Source organism: Triplophysa rosa, linkage group LG25 (assembly GCF_024868665.1).
Source record: "Triplophysa rosa linkage group LG25, Trosa_1v2, whole genome shotgun sequence".
Taxonomy (NCBI): domain Eukaryota; kingdom Metazoa; phylum Chordata; class Actinopteri; order Cypriniformes; family Nemacheilidae; genus Triplophysa; species Triplophysa rosa.
This window is the reverse complement of record NC_079914.1, coordinates 9,459,511-9,480,158: the sequence shown is the minus strand read 5'-3', so window position 1 is coordinate 9,480,158 and position 20,648 is coordinate 9,459,511. Positions and strand designations below refer to the sequence as shown.

The following is a 20,648-nucleotide window of genomic DNA, read 5'->3' as shown; positions in this document are numbered from 1 at the left end:
CGCGCCGCCCTACTTTCGTCTCTGCACACTGCCGTTTTGTAGTCTCCATTTCTAAGACACCTATGCTCTTGTTGATTCTTTAATTAATATTCACCAAATTCATTTTCCAAATGTTTTAAAATTATTTCGTTTATCATCATTTTAAAATGTGAAAAGCAGGGCTCGACATTAACGCTTGTCCGGGACAAGTGAATGTTTTGTATGGGCAAGTGAGAGATAACTTTACTTGCCCGACTGGACAAGTAATTTGAAAAAAAAATAACAACAATGCGACATATATGTAGAATAATAAGAATATGTGCATTAGACAGAGCTGTGTGTTTGTGTGTAGTGCGTTTGTCGTGGTGGTGCTTGTTGTGTGTGACAATAATCAAAAGCGCATCGCACTGAGTCCATGTAACTAAATGCGGACGCGGAATCCTGTTATTTAAATGTCATCTGGCTGTTCTGCGTGTCTGAGTGAATCATGTGCACAGTTTAACATACAACACGAGTGATGGTCTGCACTGTATGAGGATGTGAACACATGAACTTCATCTCCAGTCAGAGTTTCTTATTTTACCAGCGTTTTACTGTTTGAGTGAAACTATCTGCAAACAAGCGACTTCCCGAAGACCCGTCAAAATAAAAGTCCCGTTAAATTGAACAATCAGACAAAAAATACTGTGGTGTACTATAGTACTTGCTTTTGAAAATTGTAGTGCCCTTGTAGTGAATTGATAAACACTGTATACTATAGTAAAGTTCAAAAAAGTATCTAAGAATTTTACTGCAGTTTACTATAGTATACTACAGTAATTTATGTGGACAAATATACCACTATTGTATAGTTAAAAGGAAAAATACACAACTGAGAAATATTCAAACAAATTTAGGTAATCTAAAAATGATACGGCCCTAATTTATTCATCTGTATGTAACATTAATGTCTTTTGTCAGTTACCTGTCTATTCATGATGAACTGTACTTGCATATTTTTTTTAATGATGACAACAGACGATTTATACTCCTACAGTTTGGCCTGAGCTACCAAACTTTAAACCTTTCTAGCACCAGTGCCATGTGCAAAAAAAGTTAACCTACAGCCTTAACACTAATAATAATTCCTGCTTGCCTTTGTTTTATAGCAGTCAAGGAGAGTAGGCCTATAACCAAATTCAGGCGGCCAAAGCGGACACGCAGCGGATACGCAGCTAAATGTGCCTGGTGGATAGACAGCATATATCGGTATCGACATCAACTATCGGCTTAATTGAGGTGGAAATTATCGGCATATCAGATATCGGCAAAAATCCAATATCGTGCATCACTACCTATTAGTATCTGTGATTTTGGATGTGTATATCACCACTATTGACAAAAACACATATCAGAAAGGACTAGGTGAAACCTCAAAGATGGTGTACACAAGTGGTCACAGAATATTTAGAATTCTCTCAATAAACGTTCATGTTATCATCTTACCGACAGTTTTCTTGCTGTATAATTTTTGGTGTGTGAAGGCACTGCATTTGGTGCTCTTTCATTCACTGAGGAGAACCACCGTGACAAACCAACAAAGCCAAACATCTACACCAGGATGTCTACATTTGTGACTTAGATAAAAACTGTGGTGTGGAGCAGTCAAACAAGATCTTACAAGTTTATGCAATTCCAATAATCAGCATGCATTGTATTATACCATTTACACATTTGATCATGTATTATATTCATCATCATTTCACACTGCTCTGAAACAAGAGTGGTCAACAACAAATGTGACAAATGCAATCACAAATGCTTTTCAATGGAAAAAATGATGTCAACCCTTCATGGCAAGACTGGTTTCCTGTGGGGAGCTGAGTTCATAGTGTGGTTCACCTTGTGTTCATGGTCATGAACCTTGCCATAAATGCAAGATCGGTGTTCTTACTGGCATACATTTCAACTGATGCATCAGTCAGGAAAAGTAAAAAACAAAATAAGAAAACTATCATGTGTTTTTTATCTGTTCCATTTATAATTGCCACAAAGGCCAGAACAAAAGCACTTCATATATGCAAAAATCAAGATTTGCAACTAAAATCCTTGTTTATTGTTTTCAATGAATCTGTTCAGTTTCGCAACCTACAGTACAACAGGCAGACAAGATTCACTATTTCACGAGCTTACCTTAGCAAATAATTAGAATAGGTGGCAATTAAGTAAGCAGAGAATATAGTATTCGTATTTGGCGTGCTGTCCAGGGAGAGGGCTCTGAGGTCGGTATCCTTTCCCGAACCCAGAGCACTCCCCCTTGTCCGGGGAGAGGGCTCCGATCTCGGTGTTTGCCCGAGCCCAGAGCGCTTCCCCCCCAAAAGATGAAAATAGCGCGGGACAGCAGCCGAGGCGGGGCGTTGATGGCCCCCAAAAATATAGCAGAGCTTGAGGCCGTTGAGTTGCTGGCCGTCGCTTGGGGTACAGTCGCGGCTGAGGCCTCTGGAAGAGGAACGGCTTCTGTGGGCGTCTGTGAGATACGGATAAAGGCCCCTGCTGGGACGATTCTGCTGCGGCAGTGGGAAATACGGATAAAGGCTCCTGCTGGAGCAACACCGCTGCGGCAGTGTGAAATACGGAGGAAGGCTCCTGCTGGAGCGACACCGCTGCGGCAGTGTGAAATACGGAGGAAGGGTCCTGCTGGAGCGACACCGCTGCGGCAGTGTGAAATACGGAGGAAGGGTCCTGCTGGAGTGACACCGCTGCGGCAGTGTGAAATACAGCTGAAGGCCCCTGCTGGGGCGACACTGCTGCAGCAGTGGGAAATACAGATAAAGGCTCGTGCTGGAGCGACACCACTGCGGCGGTGGGAAATACAGGTAAAGGCCCCTGCTGGGGCGGCACTGCAGCGGCAGTGGGAAATACAGAGAAAGGCTCCTGCTGGGGCGGCACTGCAGCGGCAGTGGGAAATACAGAGAAAGGCTCCTGCTGGAGCGACACCGCTGCAGCTAATTTAAGATGTTTCTGGAACCAAAAACGAGTGATGGTTGGAGTCGTCTACGAAAAGTGGGTCGGAGGGGATTGAGGTCTTTGTGTTTCTGAGCTGGAGGTAGGCTAGGAGAGTTTGGTATGGTTGGAGAGCTGATGGTAAATTTAAAATGTAAATTAAATGGCCTCTCTTTGTTTGGTCTGTCTTACTCTGTTTAATGAAATAAGATATTGTATCGTGGTCCATCACGGAGAGATCTGAGATGGTGGAGTGGATATCTGGATTAAATTTGGACGAGATGGTGAGTTCTGAACATCTAAGGAAACCGAAGAAAGCTAATGTGAACATAGCGTCGCTGGAAACCGACAGATGGATCAGCATCAGTAAATAATTGAATATCGTCTGGACGCGAAACCATGTCGTTATAAAAAAAGAGAGTCTGTTCCATTGTTTCAGGAAAGTTATCCACAAACTCAGCTCGTTGCAGCACGATTCGGTAAGGGATATCCATTCCTCGAGTGTGTGGACGGAGGACGCGAGAGAGAGAAGGTGGGAGATGAAAGGGCGGTCTTGCGGTATAATACGCATGGCGAAATTCAGGTGACCGAGAATAGACAGCAACTCGCGTTTGGAGCAGTTAGGATTATCTACGAGGGAGGTGGCGACCAGAATAATCCTGTCGATTTTCTCTTTAGGGAGACAAGCCTGGAATTTATATGAATCTAAATTAACGCCTAGAAATTATACGGATGTGCTTGGTCCCGTGGTTTTTTCTTGTGCGAGAGGGATCCCGAGCTCGGTGAAAAGCTTTTGGACCGTTAAGAGGTGCGAGGCTGGAATGGGGGAAGATATTATAAGAAAATCGTCTAGCACGTGGATGATGTGGGGGATTGCGTAGTAGTTGGATAAAATCCAGCAATCACTTCTGACAGCATGTTGAAGATTTTAGGGCTGCTTCGGCAGGCAAAAATCAGGCGGACGGAAAAATATAATTTTTTGTTCCAGCGTATGCCAAAAATCTTGGTGAATGGGCATTATTTTGAAGGCGGATGTGATATCGACTTTGGCTAGCCAAGCGCTGCGACCTGCTTCTTTAATCTGGGTTATGGCTTGGTCGATGTCGTGGTAATGGAGAGAGAATTCGTAGAGCGGAATGAGGCTGTTAATGCTTGGAAATGCGGAGTTATGCGGTGATGAGAGGTCGATTAGTAAGCGTTTTTTTACTAGAAAAATTTCTGGTTGCAATGCCTATGAGACTGATACGGAAAACACCGAAGGGGGGTTCGGAAAATGGGCCTTTCATGAAATTCGCATCGATTTCGCTTTTGATTAGACGGTCGACTGTCTCTGGCTCGGCGACAGCGGACTGGAGATTAGCGCAGATGATGCTCTCGGAAGGGAGGCTTTCGACACCGGGATTAAAGCCGTGTGTGAGACCGGACAATAAAAACTCTGTAAAGTTAGGTGAGATAGGTGAGAAACAGTCGATGGGTAATATCTAGCATTTTTATTTGCAGACTTTTGTACAGTGCATATAAAGCGGGCATGAGCTCCGCCACAAAGATCGCAAATATGCATGAAGCGGCATCACTGCCTGGTGCACCAAAGTGAGTGCCTAGTCGCCGAGCTCACGTCTCCTGTGTGGGAAAGCAGTGCATATTATTTCTGTGTATCTGGTGAAAGCGATTGTGAACTCCGTGAATGATAATAAACGTGAGTGATTCTGTGCTGTGTTCTTTAACGTGACTGAGAAATCGCCGCAATTTATTTGGTGGTCGGTGGGTGGCGGTGGAATAGGAAACAGGAGGGAAAAAAGGTTGTCCGCACCTGCAAGAATCTGGTCTCTGACGCTGCTGTCTATGGGAGGAGGTTCGGTGGGATGGCCATGGGTGTAGCGGAGTGAAGGGTGAATGCAGAACGAGAGCTGGATAGAGTGTGTGGGGGAATCAGGGTGGCTGCCGGAGCCGTATACGGAGGCAGCCTCACGCTTTGGGCGGCTCCGGAGCCTGTGGCAATAGGAAAATAGTGGGGAAAGGAGAAAAAGGAAGTGTCTGGACCTGCGCCTGTGCCGGTAGCGGAGGCAACCTCACGCTATCATTTGGCATTGGGGCTGCAGGCCAGTGACCAGGGGGGAAATTTAAAGGAGGATAGTTGATAGGTTGGGAGAAAGTTACCGCTGGCAAGCGCGTGAAATATGCCTAAGCGGCTGTCGACCGGCGTAGCGCCGGGTGAGGTGTTGGACTCCGATGATCCAGGAGATGGTTGGCGGCTGACGTCGGCGTGGACCTAGGCTGGCAGAAGGCCTGCCTTTGTGGCTTGTGGACCGGCGACACTTTCTCGCGGTATATGGAGTGACGGTTTCCTCAGACCGTGGGAAAATGGCGCTGCGGACCCGACTGGTCTTGTCGCCGGCTTTCGGCGGCGAAGTTGATTTGGGAGAAGGTGCCCCTAGCTGGCTGGAGGTGTACAGGCTGTAAAGCTCAGCTTTGGTCGACTTCCTGGAGAAGGGAACGTCGGCGTTGGATAGAGCCTGCCTTAGGCTTAGGACGGTCCACTTTTTTATCTCCGGAATCAAGCAGAGAGCCGAGGCGTAGGAGGAAGCTGAGGAAGCTGCCGAGTCCCTGGATGGTGGAGGAGATGATGTTTAGTCGTCTCGGGGTGCGATTAGCAGTGCGGGAGAGCCAGTGGCCTCGTGGTGTATCCGCGGTCTTGGCTGCGGCATCTTGGCTGGCACTGGTGCTTTGGGTGGCGGCTGGATTTACTGAAGAACCCTGGGCGGCTGGAGAGTCGTCGTTAGCGTAAATTTCGTTCTCTGACATGTTGCTGAATACTGCGAAAATGTAGAGTGAAGGAGGTAAGGTGATTTAACTATTTATAGAGCTTGCTCTGATTTGGTAGAACGGGTGACGTAATTGCTAATGGCAGGCAGCTGCGTAATTATTTGCACATGCTCCTCCCGAACTTTGTTAATAAAACATCATAAAGTAAAATATAGCAAGAAAGTGGAAAAATAAAATAACTCTGGAGGCATGAATGTCAGGTAGATTTTGTGTAAACTGACACAAATCTCATGTGATATTGCAAAGTTGAGAATAGATTGGCCGATCAAAAATCTTTTAAAGGAGGCATGAATTAAAACCACAATTTTAACCCGAGCTTTTGTTATATAAGAGGGAATCGTATTCACGCGAACATCATGTAAGTGTCAGAACTGAAAACGCCCTTGCTGAGATTACATCTGTTATTGACACCTGGCCCAGCGAACGCCGGGTTCTGGAATGCACGATAGGTTGAACACCGCCTCCAAAGAAAAATATCAAAGACTACTTCTCTAGCCCCGTCCACTGGTTCGCGCATGACAGAACCAGTGGCGCGGAACCAGATAGAGCTAGCAAGCAATAAACAAACATGCCGTTAAAGATCGCTAAATATTGTGCCATCCCTGGTTGTGGAAGAATACAGTCGCTGCATAACCTTCCTTCGGATTCCGATATTAGGAATGTGTGGTTAAATTTTATTTTTAAAGACGTTCCAGCTCATATGGGAAAAACATGGAGCGTTTGTTCGTTTCATTTCTCCGAGGAATCCTTCGTGAACAAGGCACAGGTCGAATTAAAAAGCAGTGCTGTCTGTGCCGTCAATATTGGATCCAATAGGAATGGCGCAGCAATCTTATGTGACTAAAACATGTTTGTACTATGTGTCTCTATTGCTTTGTTAGAGATCGCTTGATGTGCCCTGAGCACTAGTCATTTGTATTAATTGCAGAGGTTGTCTGTGATCTTAAGCCCGTGCGAATCGCCATCTCTGTGATTTGGTGGGCTCATATATAAATTTTCAAGGTTTTATATACCGTTTGCGAATAATGGAGGCTGTTTTGAAGTGTTTTGGTATTATTTCGGGTGCTGGGTGATATCCATAAGTTACCGGGAGTCTCCCGTTTGTTTATTTATCATGGAAACTCTCGTAACATTTGAGACCCGCGATCGCGGTGATCTTTTGTCCGGTTCGCGATCACGGGTCTCAAATGCTGACAGGTACAGTCATATATCATTAAACGCAATACAAGTATAGGCTATACAAACATACGCAAAGCCTTGCCATCACATCCGCGAATGCGTCACATGAAATACTGATGTGGGGAGGTCATTTATAAATCACAGGAGGTCTCCAGATAATATAATGCCCTGCGAAAACTGTGAATGGTGCTAATGTGTAACCTAACGTTGCGTCTCGAACCAAATTCACAGAAGGCTCCAAATACGCAAACTGCTATCCAATCAAAGCGGTGGGCGTTTACTTCCAAGTGTCTTCAATGCTGCACGCCCATTAAAACCGAGCGTTTGCAGAACTGGCCTCAAAACCTGGGTAGAAAATAGCCTACTACTTATTGATTTTGATGATTTTGAATGTAAAAACCACGTGAACAGTAAACAGTAAAAAACAATAAACAACACCACTTCATCGCACCTTTAACAACTTTCTGTTAGGATTGTGAGATACCAAATTTCATGCAAATTGGATAAACCAGGGCTCGACATTAACGCTTGTCCGGGACAAGTGAATGTTTTGTATGGGCAAGTGAGAGAGAATTTTACTTGTCCGACCGGACAAGTAACTTGAAAAAAACAGTGCGACATATATGTAGAATAATAAGAATATGTGCATTAGACAGAGCTGCGTGTTTGTGCTTGTTGGTGTGTGGCAATAATCAATGGCGCACGGAGTCCATGCGGACGCGGAAACCTGTTATTTAAATGTCATCTGGCTGTTCTGCGTGTCTGAGTGAATCATGTGCACAGTTTAACATACAACACTAATGATGGTAGAGGATTTATCTGCGTCTGCACTGTATGAGGATATGAACACATGAACTTTATCTCCAGAGTTGCTCTAAGAGTTTATTTTACGATCGTTTTATTGTTTGAGTGAAGCTATCTGCAAACAAGCGCCTTCCCGAAGACCCATCAAAATAAAAGTCCCGTTAAATTGAACACTCAGACAAAAACAAAATGTAGTGTACTACAGTATTTGCTATTGAAAATAGTAGTGCCCTTGTAGTAAATTGATAAACACTGTATGCTATAGTAAAGTTCAAAAACAATATAGTAAGAATTTTACTGGAGTTTACTATAGTAAATACTATAGTATACTACAGTAATTTATGTGGACAAATATACCACTATTGTATAGTAAAAAAGGAAAAACACAGAACTTAGAAATATTAAAACAAATTTAGGTAATCTAAAAATGATATGGCCCTAATTTATCCATCTGTATGTAACATTAATGTCTTTTGTCAGTTATCTGCCTATTCATGATGAACTGCACTTTTTCTGCCTGTGCTACCAAACTTTAAACCTCTCTAGCACCAGTGCTATGTGCAAAAAAGTTAACTTACAGCCTTAACACTAATAATAATTACTGCTTGCTTTTGTTTTATAGCAGTCACAGAGAGTAGACCAAATTCAGGCGGCCAATGCGGACACTAGTTAAAATGCTTAGAAGCAAACTTGACCAATCTAAATCCGAAACAATTATATTGATTATATTATATTATAATTCAAATGAAATATCTTTTTTTATCTTTGGACAAGTAATTTTTGTACCCCGGACAAGTGAATGACAAATTTACTTGTCCGAAGGACAACCACAGGACAATGCTTAATGTCAAGCCCTGGATAAACGTCTAGAACAGAGGTGCCCAAACTTTTTCCTATGAAGGGCCAAAAATTTAATTTGACTGAGGGCTGTGGGCCGAAAAATCTGTGACGTTATACCAAACTGTATAATATATAAATTAACGTTTTTTTCCCCATTTATTTATGACTTCTTAGCATTTGATAAAGTAAATACATTACTCTGTGATTTGCATAATGAATGCAGTTTATATTCCAAGGTTTATAGTTCAATGAAACTAGAAACTTAAATTCAAATTACAATTCAATATTCAACAACTTACAATGTACACTATTATAAAGTACATTCAAAACATAGAAACAGTGCCATGTACAAAGTAGTGTACAATAAAAACACAGAAACAGTCACATATACAAAGAACAATTAAAATTGAGAAACAGTGCCATTTAGTGCACATGAAATCGATTCCTAATACAGCTAATCAAGCTATAATAGCAGTGCAGCCAGTCTCCTCTAATGAGATACATGAAGTTGGTCCTTATTTTTCAAGAGTTTTTCCAAATTGGGCTGCAGCTGACTTACTGACAAAGTCAGTACATTATGTAGGTGAGAGTCAGTTAGTGAGCTTCTCAGTTTACACTTGTTCAAATTCATCAGAGTGAAAGTCTGCTCACAGAGGTAGGTGCTGCCAAACAGAGACAGCATCACTTGTGCCTGTTTGCACATCTTTGGGTACCTGTTTGCTGGGACACATTTGTAGAAGTCTATCAAAGGTTGGGACCTGAACTTGTGTTTGAGTTCTGAATCACACTGAAGGTCAATTAGTTCCATCTGAAGATCATCACTGACTGTGTCCACACTGATGGTGAAGGGTTGAGAAAACAATTAAAAGTCAGCAGCACTGTGTCTGAAGTCCTCAAAGCGACGGTCAAACTCCTGGATAAGGTTGCTGAGAACAGCATCGTACTCGGGTACCTTTTCTTTCATCATGCCTGCCTCTCTAAGACAGGGAAAATGAGCCAATATACCTGAATTTAAGGATAGAAGAGAGAGAGAGGGGGGAACAGTGAGAGACGTGTAGTAGTGATTTGAACAATACTCAGCAGGTATGTAAAAAACTGACAAAAAGCAAAAAGAAGACAATTAATACACAAGTTAAAAGAACTTTATCAAAAAAATGATTAGCTTTATTAACAAATATATAAAATAATACAGCTGATACCACTGGATATACAGTAAATACAAACTAAATATAATTATTGACTGCACATAAAATGTGCAATATTATAACTATGAATGTTACCTGCTGAGAGATGTCTTTTGAGCAGCAGTAGTTTTTGTTTGAAGGCTTTGACATGATCGAAAAGCTGGGTAATAATCTGGTCTTTTCCCTGGAGCAGAACATTCAAAACATTAAGCAGCTCTGTGATGTCCACAAGAAAAGCCAGGTCAGAAAGCCATTTCTGGTCCATGGGCACTTGGAAGTTACTATTCTTGCTTTCCTGAAAAGCTCTGATTTCATCGCGCAAATCAAAAAACCTCTTGAGAACTTTTCCTAAGCTCAGCCATCTAACCTCCTGATGGTACAGCACATCACCATATAGCGCATCCATCTCGTCCAACAGTACCTTGAACTGCCGGTGAGTCAGCGCCTTGGAGCGTATGTTATTGACAATTTTGACGACTTCACGCATCACATCAACAAGCCCAATGGATTTGGCACATAGCTGTTCTTGATGTACAATACAGTGGTCTACAATACAGTCTCGGGGCCAGCAAGCTCTTGTGTCACTTCAAAATCTTCATTTACTCCACGTAGAAATACCAACAGCTGTGCGGAATCAGATATATCTGTGCTCTCGTCGCAAGCTATTGAAAAGGCAGAAAAGGCTGCTGCCTTTACCTTGATTTGCTCACCAATGTCCTCTGCCATGTCCACTATGCGTCGGGTAACGGTATTCCTTGACAAGCTGATTTGCGAAAATGTTCTTATTTGAGAGGGGCATACTGCTTCTGCGGCTACTGCAAGGCATTCTTTGACAAACTCTCCAGTTGCGAAGGCCCTTCCACCTTTAGCAATTAATGCAGAAATTTGATAGCTAGCCCGTGTGGCACTTTCTTGAGCTGACGAAGGACGTAGCAGTGTACTCTGCTCCGATCGAAGTTTAGCAAGCAGCTTGTTAGCCTCTTGCTTTCGCGCCTCGCCGCTGTACTTTGAGAAAGCTGAAGAATGTTTTGTTTCATAATGACGACGAATATTGTACTCTTTCAACACAGCGACTGACTGTTTGCAAACTAGACACACTGCCTTTGAATTAACCTCAGTAAAAATAAAATCGTTTTGCCAATTTTTTTTAAAATGTCTCTTGTCAGTGTGCCACTGCCGCTCCCTCTCCATTATTAATGTTAACGTTCCTTGTCGCAAAGCGCGTCGTTTCTGCGAGTCACAGTACGCATGCACAGTAAATAAGAGTCAAATTCGCTTAATCATATATAATTAATCCTTTCATTTTAACGTACATTATTGTCACTCAAAAACATGTCATGTAAAATGTTAAAATATTATGTTAAATTAGAAATGAAAATCTGCATGATTGCCGTTTTTCCCCTCTTGTCATATATATGGCATCGCGGGCCAAAATAAAGGTCGCAGCGGGCCAACTTTGACCCGCGGGCCCTAGTTTGGGCACCTCTGGTCTAGAAGCAAAATACTAAATGGCAGTAATGACGGAAAATGACATAGGGTGCAATCGAATAGAGCCAAGGATTCAAAGGAAAACAAGAATTTTGTTTCTAGGCCCTACAGTTCAAAATGTAAGTGAAACTTTAAACTGATTTCAGTTAGACACCATATTTGTTGTGGGTAATGTTTTGGGACTGTGTGCCAAATTTCATAACTTTCTTATGTATGCGTCTATGGCAGCCCATAGAACCAATGGCAGAAGAAGAAACATGATTGATATGATTACAATATTCTCATGACTGTATCAAAATACCTATCACTGAATCATTAGCACTTTAATTGAATCAATGGTGGCCAAGAACTGTTTGGTTACAAGCATTCTTCCAAATATCTTTCTCTGTGTTCATCAGAACAATGAAATGTATACAGATTCGGAACAACTCGAGGGTGAGTAAATGTTGACAGAACTTAAATTTTTTGGTGAACTGTCCCTTTAAATAAAATAGCCCATTTTAGCTCTCATCACTTTATATCAGAATGTGCTTTGCTAGGGGAAAGGTAAAAAGCAAATGGCATTGACACAAATGAAAGTAACACATACAGAAATGTTGGTGAAGCTGCATCAGCACAACACTTACACCAACTATAAAAAGGGCCTGGCTTTCCTGAAGAGCAGCAGAGGGTGTAAGAAGATCTAGAGCTTCTGATCCCCTGACATTGCATATTGGACACACATTTACACTGACTGAATAAGGTAAGGATGCTATGTTATTGTACATTTTAGTCTGTGCTATTCGAAGAAATAATAAAATAGGGAATAGGACTGCTTTGGAACTTTGTCTCAGCCTGTTTATTACTCTTGAACAGTACTATTTGCTTCAACAGTCTCTTTCACATGCCTACATTATCTTACTCCGTCTGTAGCTAAGCTAAAATCAGTTTTCTTAACCACTGTTAAGCTGATGATAAATGTAATTTGGTTGTGATGACCAAATTTGGTTGGGAGTGGCCAGCCGTATAGTGTGCTGTGTCTTGTTGCCAGTTAGCAAAAGAGAAACATTTGTCCATATTTGTGCACATGATGTATATAAATGTAAAAATATGACAAAAGTGACAATTTGATGCCTAGCTAGATCTGATGAGATATGAGAGTGGTATACATGGAGAACAATGAAACGGAAATGGTATCTCCTGTTGGATTACATGGTGAAATGACAAAATGCCTCTCTTAAAGCAAATAAAATACCAAGAACAGATTTTTAAAGCATATAAGCAGTTAAGGGACACTTGGGCTTTAGGACTCTTAACTCATCTTCACAAACCAGAGGTTAAGACACAAGATTAGGAAAATTTGCCACCACCCACACTTACAGTATATTACACAGTTTTCTCAGTGAGATCTCACAGATTCCCATCTTCATCATGATCATCATCTCTCTGCTCCTGTTGGGCTCTCTCCTGCCACACCTGAGCTTCACTGGTAACATTCATTTAACAAAAGATTAATTTCATATTGTTTTAGTTGTGGAATACCAAATATACATTTCAATTATTATGATTATGACTGACACGTCAATATGTTCTCAAAAATGTAATATATATCCATTTGCATGACTTAATTTCTGATTCACATTTGTTGATGAATAAGTATGATCTTTGTAATGGTGATTAAGTTGACTGGTATCTCTCTCTCACTCAGCCAGTGTGAAAGTGGGGATAGTGAATGGAGATAAACTATGGCCTTCGCACTCCAGACCTTACATGGTCTCTGTTCAGAAAAAAGGGAAACATGTCTGTAGTGGATTTCTCATCTCTGATCAGTTTGCCATGACTGCTGCACACTGCAAAACGTAATCGTGCACTGATGAATTATACTATATTACAACTATAGATTCAATTTTGTTACCCAAATCAGTACACTTCTGAAACATTTTTTATAAAAACTTTAGAAAACTAGGAAATGGGGAAATGTTTTGTTAATAGTGTTTGCTTTGTTCAACAGCAAAGGGAAATTGACAGTTGTGGCAGGTACAGATAACTTAATAAGGAGAAAGGAGCATGTCCGCATACGTGTTATGTCCTATTATAAGCATAAGCCAGATCTTATGGTTTTGGAGGTAATAAACTGCACTGCACTATAAGGGGATCATCACTGGCACACTAAATAACTTTTAACTATGCTTGATTATTTCTTATTGATTTTTTCCTCATAATAACTAAACACATGGTACTGGTACCTTAAAGAGTAAGTAACATATGATTTTTAAGGTCCTACTTTGGTTTATAGAGTGTCCAACAACAAGTTTATGTACATAGAAGGTGTAAAAACACTATTATTTCATTATTAGTTATTCTTACCTTACTTCTTGACTGACTCTCAAATGATTCGTTCCGCGATTCATCCGTCTAATCCCCTCCTATTCGCTAGCCTAGTGTCATGTGATTGGTCAGATGGTGTAGTCTGTTGTGATTGGTCAAACGCGTTTGTAACGAGCAAGGCGGGACGAGAGCCGTGAGGGAACGACGCTAGGCCGGTGACGCGAGTAATAATGAGTGTCAGCTGTGCGTTGCATCGGTCTGGCATCTCTCACGGAGGAGATCGGAGGCATAAAAGGACGAGCTACAGGAGTGTACGACGAGAGAGGACCAGGCCTGGGGCCCATTTCAATAAGGAGGTTCAACCAACTCTAGGTTAAACCTTGAACTCAGAGTTGGTTTACTTAGAAATTAGAAACTTTGAGTTTTTGGTTTCAGAACAGTTGATTTGAGTTAGTTCAATTTACTCTGGGTAGGCTTACCCTGGGTTAAGCGCGTGCACCACAACTATAAAAAGCCATCATCAATGGAGCTCCGATATTACGGTTCACCATGACAACGGCACCAAAAAAAGCAACATGGCGGCAGAAAGCACTTGAGAGTGAGGCACACTTTCCACTCTGCATACAATGGATTTACTGATGTGCTGAAAATGACTTAAGTTTAAATTAATAAATAGATAAATATACCAATAATCACACAAATTAATAATTAAATGAATGAAACAACATAAATAATATTCTTACGCAAATGAGACGTCATGGTGTATAGGACACACCTGTAGGGCGTCAGACTCTCGTGCAAAATTAGACTGATCTCCGGTTCAAACCCTGCTCTGAGCAGATTTCAGTTGGAATGGCTGAACATCAAAATGACTTGTATATTACCTTTATCGCTTCATTTCTGCATGTCTGTCTGTATTTATTAATTTCTTTATTCATGCACTTTATTATACACTTTATTAAGTCATTTCTCATCGTCCATAGAAAATTACTCTCTGATGTAATACACGTACGGTGGCTGATGTTATTGATGTAAGGATGGATGATGTATATTTTGATATATCTAATTCACTGTAAAGAAAAACGGTACAGTTTTAATAAAAATACACAGGGAAATGACAAAATTCCACTCGGGTCCTAAATTGCTCTCCTGAAATCGTCTTGGTTACGTATGTAACGTCTTGGTTACGGATGTAACCTCAGTTCCCTGATGGAGGGAACGAGACGTTGTGTCGAACCGACAGATTGGGGTTCGTCTTGAGAACCTATCATCTTCTGAGTATTTTGAAAAGGCCAATGAAAATTGGCGAATGAAATTTGCATGCCGGACTCCTCCCCGGATGTCCGGGTATAAGAGGGAAGCCGGCGTGCTCATTCATTCACCGTTTGGTCTGAGGAGCCTGAGAGCATCCCCCCGACCGCTGCGGCGGGCGGCCAGTGTTGTGGTATAAAGGACACAACGTCTTGTTCCCTCCATCAGGGAACTGAGATTACATCCGTAACCAAGACGTTCCCTTTCTGTCGGTCTCTCGACGTTGTGTCGAACTGACAGATTGGGGTTCCTATGGAAGACGCCACAGCGCTGAGCCGCGTCACAATCTCTAGCGGAGCGACGTTGACTGGCCTGGGCGAGTCAGACGTAGGCGCTAACGCGAAATTGTGACCGTCCAGTGGAGAGGTAGGGGGTCCCAGAGCTTTTGTGAAAAGATGGGAAGCCCCTGCCACCAGCCGTCACGGGCGGAGGCCTTAGTTCTCTAACCAGCGAGAAGCCGCCCGGCACCGTAAGGGCCACTGGGTAAGCATTATTCCCCCCTGGGGGAAAAACACGTTACGGCATCCCAGGCAGAACCTGGACTCCATGTCTGGACGGGACAGGCTCATGAGGACAGAGTCGAGTTCCATACCGATCTAGGTGCCGGAGCACCAGGACCCTGTGTGTACACAACAGATCTCGAGAGTGCGCCAAGCTGAGCCAGTCGTTGAGATAGTTTAGTACCCGCACACCGCGGCTTCCACGACCTTCATAATGACTCGTGGAGACAGGGACAGACCGAAGGGGAGGACCCTGTACTGATATGCCCATCCCTCGAATGCGAACCGTGGGAACGGCCGATGTCGAGGGAGGATCGAGACATGAAAGTACGCGTCCTTCAGGTCGATTTGCCATGAACCAGTCCTGACACCTGACGGACGTCAGGATGCGCTTCTGCGTGATCATCCTGAAAGGCAGCTTGTGTAGGTGCCTGTTCAGAACACACAGATCCAAGATAGGGCGCAGCCCCCTGCCTTTCTTGGGGACAATGAAGTACGGGCTGTAACACCCGTTGAACATCTCTGCTGGTGGACGGGCTCGATCGCTCCCTTCGCCAGAAGGGTGGCGACCTCGGCCCAAAGTACGGGAGCATCCTAGCCTCTGACTGAGGTAAATACGATGCCCTGAACTTGGGCGGGCGACTGGATCGCGTAGCCGAGATCGGGAACCCGGCCAGGCTCCCAGAACTGTGACAGGGGGACTAAAGGTTCGATCTTCTTCATCGTCCCCCGGGGGGTGGTTCGATGGCTAGCAGTACAGATTCCTTGCCAGGGGAGATTTCCTGCCTGGCGACTGCGCAGCTCAATGCACTGTCTGACTGAGAGTGCTGAGGGCTGGTGTTTATACTCGACATTGCGCTTCGCCGTGACGCAACGTCGAGTTGCCGTCCACCGTCGTGCCGAGGGTGGGAGCGGCTGTGATAACCCAGAGGAGGGGGCCAGCAGATGGTGAGACAGGGCAGGATCCGTCCCTATCCGATTTCTCAGCGATGTTGCTGGGGTCGGGCCCAATGGTAGCCTCAATCTCCCTGAGGTCTTCCCATGAGGGCGACTTCCGCCGCTGCTGATGGGGCGATGGTATCCTCTTCGCTGTCTCCTACAGGGGGCCGCCTGAGTGGGGGGGGGCGCCAGAACTGGAGGGCGTTGAAGAGGACCAGGGCTGCTGGGAAGCAGACAGTGCACGGGACTCGACGGCCGAGGCAGCCGAGTCGCGGCACGGGAGGACTGCTTCTTTACTGTCGAGAACTGCGGCTCGACAGTAACACCAACCAGCCCCCTCCTTGCGAGACGGGTGCGTCGAGAAAGCGGACCTTCTCGCCGTACCCATGTGTGCGTGTTCAGGTCTTACTAAGTTCCACATGCACTTCCGGTAAACACGGCCCTGGGGGCAGGCGCGGCTTGGAGCCGCGCTCAAGCCCGAGGCCATGTATCCAGCCGCGAGCGCCGGGAGAGGCAGTGCGGGCACTGCACCCCAACGCTCACGGTGGCCCGGGAAAGCATGGCTGACTGAAAAAATATTTTCAGTTCATTTTGAAACTATGGCGAAACAGATTAGACGGTGGTGAGACGGCATAGTCTAATGACTTGTTTATACACGAGTCTCCACTGATCCCGTTTTCCTGAATGGGCGAGAGTCATTTTGACGGATTACAATGAGGGCAATTTGTAATTCCCCTTTATGTCAAATTGGTAGCATCCAATCATTTCCTTTCTTCACAATGCGTCGTGATCGTAAGTGACCGGAGGAAAGGGCGCATGTTTCCCCGTTCATTACTCATAAACGTCTTGCCCATTCAGGAAAACGGGATCAGTGGAGACTCGTGTATAAACAAGTCATTTGACTATGCCGTCTCACCACCGTCTAATCTATTTTGCAATAAATTCAAAACGAACTGAAAATATTTTTACACTTTTCATAATAACACAACGATAACGTTGTTTGAGGATCTGATTCTGCAATGCATGCATCTGTCACTTAATCAGACCCCCGTGTCGCGTGCTCACATACACACAGGCGCGAACAGTGGTGCGGTGTTTACAAACTTTTTTCCTTCAGAGAGGGAGATAGTGACTAGCATTATTTTGGATAAACCTTAACTTTAAGTACGAGGAAAATGTTTCTCTGCGTCTTTTCCGTTCAGTGAGTGGCAGAAGCAGCACATTCATAACAAAACAGCATCTTAAAGTAACTTGTAAGTAAATTAATAAATGATTAAAAAACAGCATTTACAAGCACCTGTCATTGTTACTGTTATGATTATAAACATTTGTCTGTAATTATTGTTTTATGTCTGACAACAGAAACATTAAATATGTGAACGACTTTATTGGGTATTCAGTTCAGTAAGTTCAGAGAGTAAACACATGTACATAGTGATGATGTCACAAACATGCTAATTAGCACGTAACATCAACCTTGGACCATAGTGACGGGTAAAAATAGATTATGACGGATTTTTTATGAGCCTGTTCGTCAAAATGACGGACAATGAAAAAGTCTAGCGCAACCTCTGCCGCAAACCTCTGCATCGCTCCGTCAGACTGCCATCTAGTGGTAGGCCGTAGTTTATGCACGGTTGTGCGTGGATCTGAAGGTGTTTGTGTGTATTGTCCAATGCAAAACCGCATAAAGAACGTCTCAAAATCCGAATGCACAGAACAGGATGAATGGACGCGCGTTGCAGGATACACAAATGCACAACTTCTCATTGGTATGCGCAAAATGATTATACATGAACACAAAATAAAACATTGTATTCACAAATCTGTCTCTATTTGTACAAATCGCCTCATGTTTATTACAATCTAAATTTCACAGATTCAAATCATACGGCATTTGTTTGTGAATACTAAAATACAAGTGTAACTTATATCACGTTCACGGATGCCTGTGCATGCATTTGTTAATCATTTTGATATTAAATTCATCCCATAGATTTGACCCGTTTGAGCGCGAGTCTGACGAAGAAACATCCGAAGACGATAGTAGATAATAGATAGACGATAATAGTGTGAACACTTAAATTAGCCAAGTTCATAGCTAGATAAACAAACTGTAATACCCCAGAAATAACGGTAAATGTTAACGTTAGCGGTATATGCATTAGCTAAACACAGACATAAGGTACACACATATTTCTTGAAGTTCAGACAAAAATAAATAGTCACATTTACAGGTTGTGATTCGGTGGAGCTAACAGGTCCAAATAACGTTGGTATTGCCCCCTCTTTCAAGGATAGTCGTTTAACATATCCTGCAGTGAACGCGCAACGATTATTGAAGCAATCTTCGGTGAAATGACTCGCGCACAGTAAAACCCTGAGGTTATACTCCTTTAGTGACATTTGAAAAATGAATTGTAACCATTGTTTCCTCAGAAGTTCCTCCTTTGGTAGTTTAAATAAGACCGTCTTAGTTTTACAACGTAGAACACCGGTTCTAGACATGATGCACACGCATCACGAACGAGCGACAGTGTTTGGGGGAGGAGAGTGACGTTTTCGCGGCAGTCCCAGCAAAACGTAGGCGGGGACTATTTCTAGTGACGTAGATACCCGGTGGTTAGAGACTCGGACTAGTTCAAGTCTCGTTTGCGTGATTCAGAGTCGACTCCCTTTTTTACAAGCCAATAACTTTGTTATTTATTCACCTTCGGACTTACAACTTGGCAGACTGCTTACTTTCAAACACGGCAACATAACACACTGCATGGAATGTAATTTTCATGATCTAATGTTACTTACTCTTTAATGTTGTATGTACACACAAAGTACAATTTAGGCAATTAAATGTAGTTCTATCTAATACTATATTTGTCTGCTAATAATGATTCTGATGTTGGATTACAGCTGAATGAAAGAGTTAAACTAAATAAAAAGATCAAGACAATCCCCATACCAACGGGACAAGAGAAGATCAAAGTGGGTACTATGTGCAGTGTTGCAGGCTGGGGAGAATTAACACATTACGGTCCTATACGTCTAAACCTCCAGGAGGCAAATGTAATGATTATGAGTGATGAAGTCTGTCAACGTCAATGGGGCAAGAAGTACAACGCTTCACAGATGATGTGTGTGTATGGTGAAGGAAGCTCCTGTCCTGTATGTAAACAATGACTAATTCACAGATCATATACAGTAAATGCATTAATTTGCATTTAAATTAGGGTCATAAATTGCTAAAGTGTCAACTGTGTTGATGTGTGTGTTTTGCAGGGGGATACAGGAAGTCCTTTGGTTTGTGGCAACACTGCAGTGAGTGTATCATACTTCAGTAGCGAAAATAACTGCAATGACCCTAATCAATATAATGTTTATTTAAAAATGTCTGCATTTCTTCCATGGATCAGGAAGATGACTAGCAATTCTAATTGACTTAAAAATGGATTAAAATGATTTTTTAATATTTCTTTTTTCTTACATTGTCCTTTTCAATGTCAGTCTTTAAACTGTATCAACTTGTACAATATTTGTAAATGTACAACATAAATGTTCAAGAATTTTTCAAATTTCTAATAAAGCATTGTGTGTCAAGCATCAATAAACCAGTGTGTTTAATGCCCTGTCTCTCACATCCTAATAGCAATAAATAGAGAAAGTGGTCTAAATATACAAATATATAAAAGCCAAAAAATATATAAAATTATATATATTCATACATTACAGTATACACTTCCAGAAAAAAATGGTCTCAAGCTATCACTGGGAAGGTACCTTTTAAAAATGTCCAAATATGTACCATTTGGTTAAAAATATGCCTACAGTACGTTTGCAATTCGCTTAAGATAATTCTGTTGTTGGAATACAGCTGAACAAAAGAGTTCAACTAAATAGAAAGATCAAGACAATCCCCATACCCCACATGAAACTATATATACAGCTTTCCTGTAGCTCGGTGGTTAGAGCATGGTGCTAGCAAAGCCAAGGTCATGGGTTCGATCCCAGGGATTGCACATACTCTGAAACAAATGTATAGTGTAATGAAATGTAAGTCGCTTTGGATTAAAGCGTCTGCCAAATGCATAAATGTAAATGTATAAAAGCAAGTGTACTAATATACACTTATATTTACATTACCCTTTACTATTAATAAACGTACAATACTTTGAATATTTTATATACAAATAATAAAGGGTCATTTATTAGTTTTAGATCCAATATTAAAATGTATTATAAACCAGTAATTATAAACCTCAGATTTGTTTCATCCGGACACCATGGTTTAAACATTTCTGCCCTGAATAAAAGCTAC

At 42.5% G+C, this 20,648-nt stretch overlaps 1 protein-coding gene across 3 annotated transcripts; it reads left to right on the top strand.

Moving 5' to 3' along the window:
- The first annotated feature begins 11,950 nt into the window (after nucleotides 1-11,950).
- LOC130548942 (complement factor D-like) lies at nucleotides 11,951-19,844 on the top strand. Of its 3 annotated transcripts, none has more exons than XM_057326020.1 (6): nucleotides 11,955-12,021; nucleotides 12,653-12,747; nucleotides 12,967-13,117; nucleotides 13,270-13,384; nucleotides 19,247-19,498; nucleotides 19,613-19,844. In XM_057326020.1, the coding sequence occupies exons 2-6, from the start codon at nucleotides 12,690-12,692 to the stop codon at nucleotides 19,769-19,771; spliced, it is 735 nt and encodes a 244-aa protein (XP_057182003.1). In that variant the 5' UTR covers nucleotides 11,955-12,021; nucleotides 12,653-12,689; the 3' UTR covers nucleotides 19,772-19,844. The 3 variants fall into 3 exon arrangements, with proteins under 3 accessions (XP_057182004.1, XP_057182003.1, XP_057182005.1); XM_057326022.1 differs by having other exon boundaries at nucleotides 19,247-19,467; nucleotides 19,613-19,776; XM_057326021.1 differs by having other exon boundaries at nucleotides 11,951-12,747.
- The last annotated feature ends 804 nt before the right edge of the window (nucleotides 19,845-20,648 follow it).

What these genes read in the sequence shown, in the direction of transcription:
- LOC130548942 (XM_057326021.1), top strand. Translation starts at nt 12,690, where the DNA reads ATGATCATCATCTCTCTGCTCCTGTTGGGCTCTCTCCTGCCACACCTG. An exon ending in ACTGCTGCACACTGCAAAAC is followed by an intron (nt 13,118 to 13,269) that starts GTAATCGTGCAC and finishes TTTGTTCAACAG; the next exon opens with CAAAGGGAAATTGACAGTTG. An exon ending in GTGAAGGAAGCTCCTGTCCT is followed by an intron (nt 19,499 to 19,612) that starts GTATGTAAACAA and finishes TGTGTTTTGCAG; the next exon opens with GGGGATACAGGAAGTCCTTT.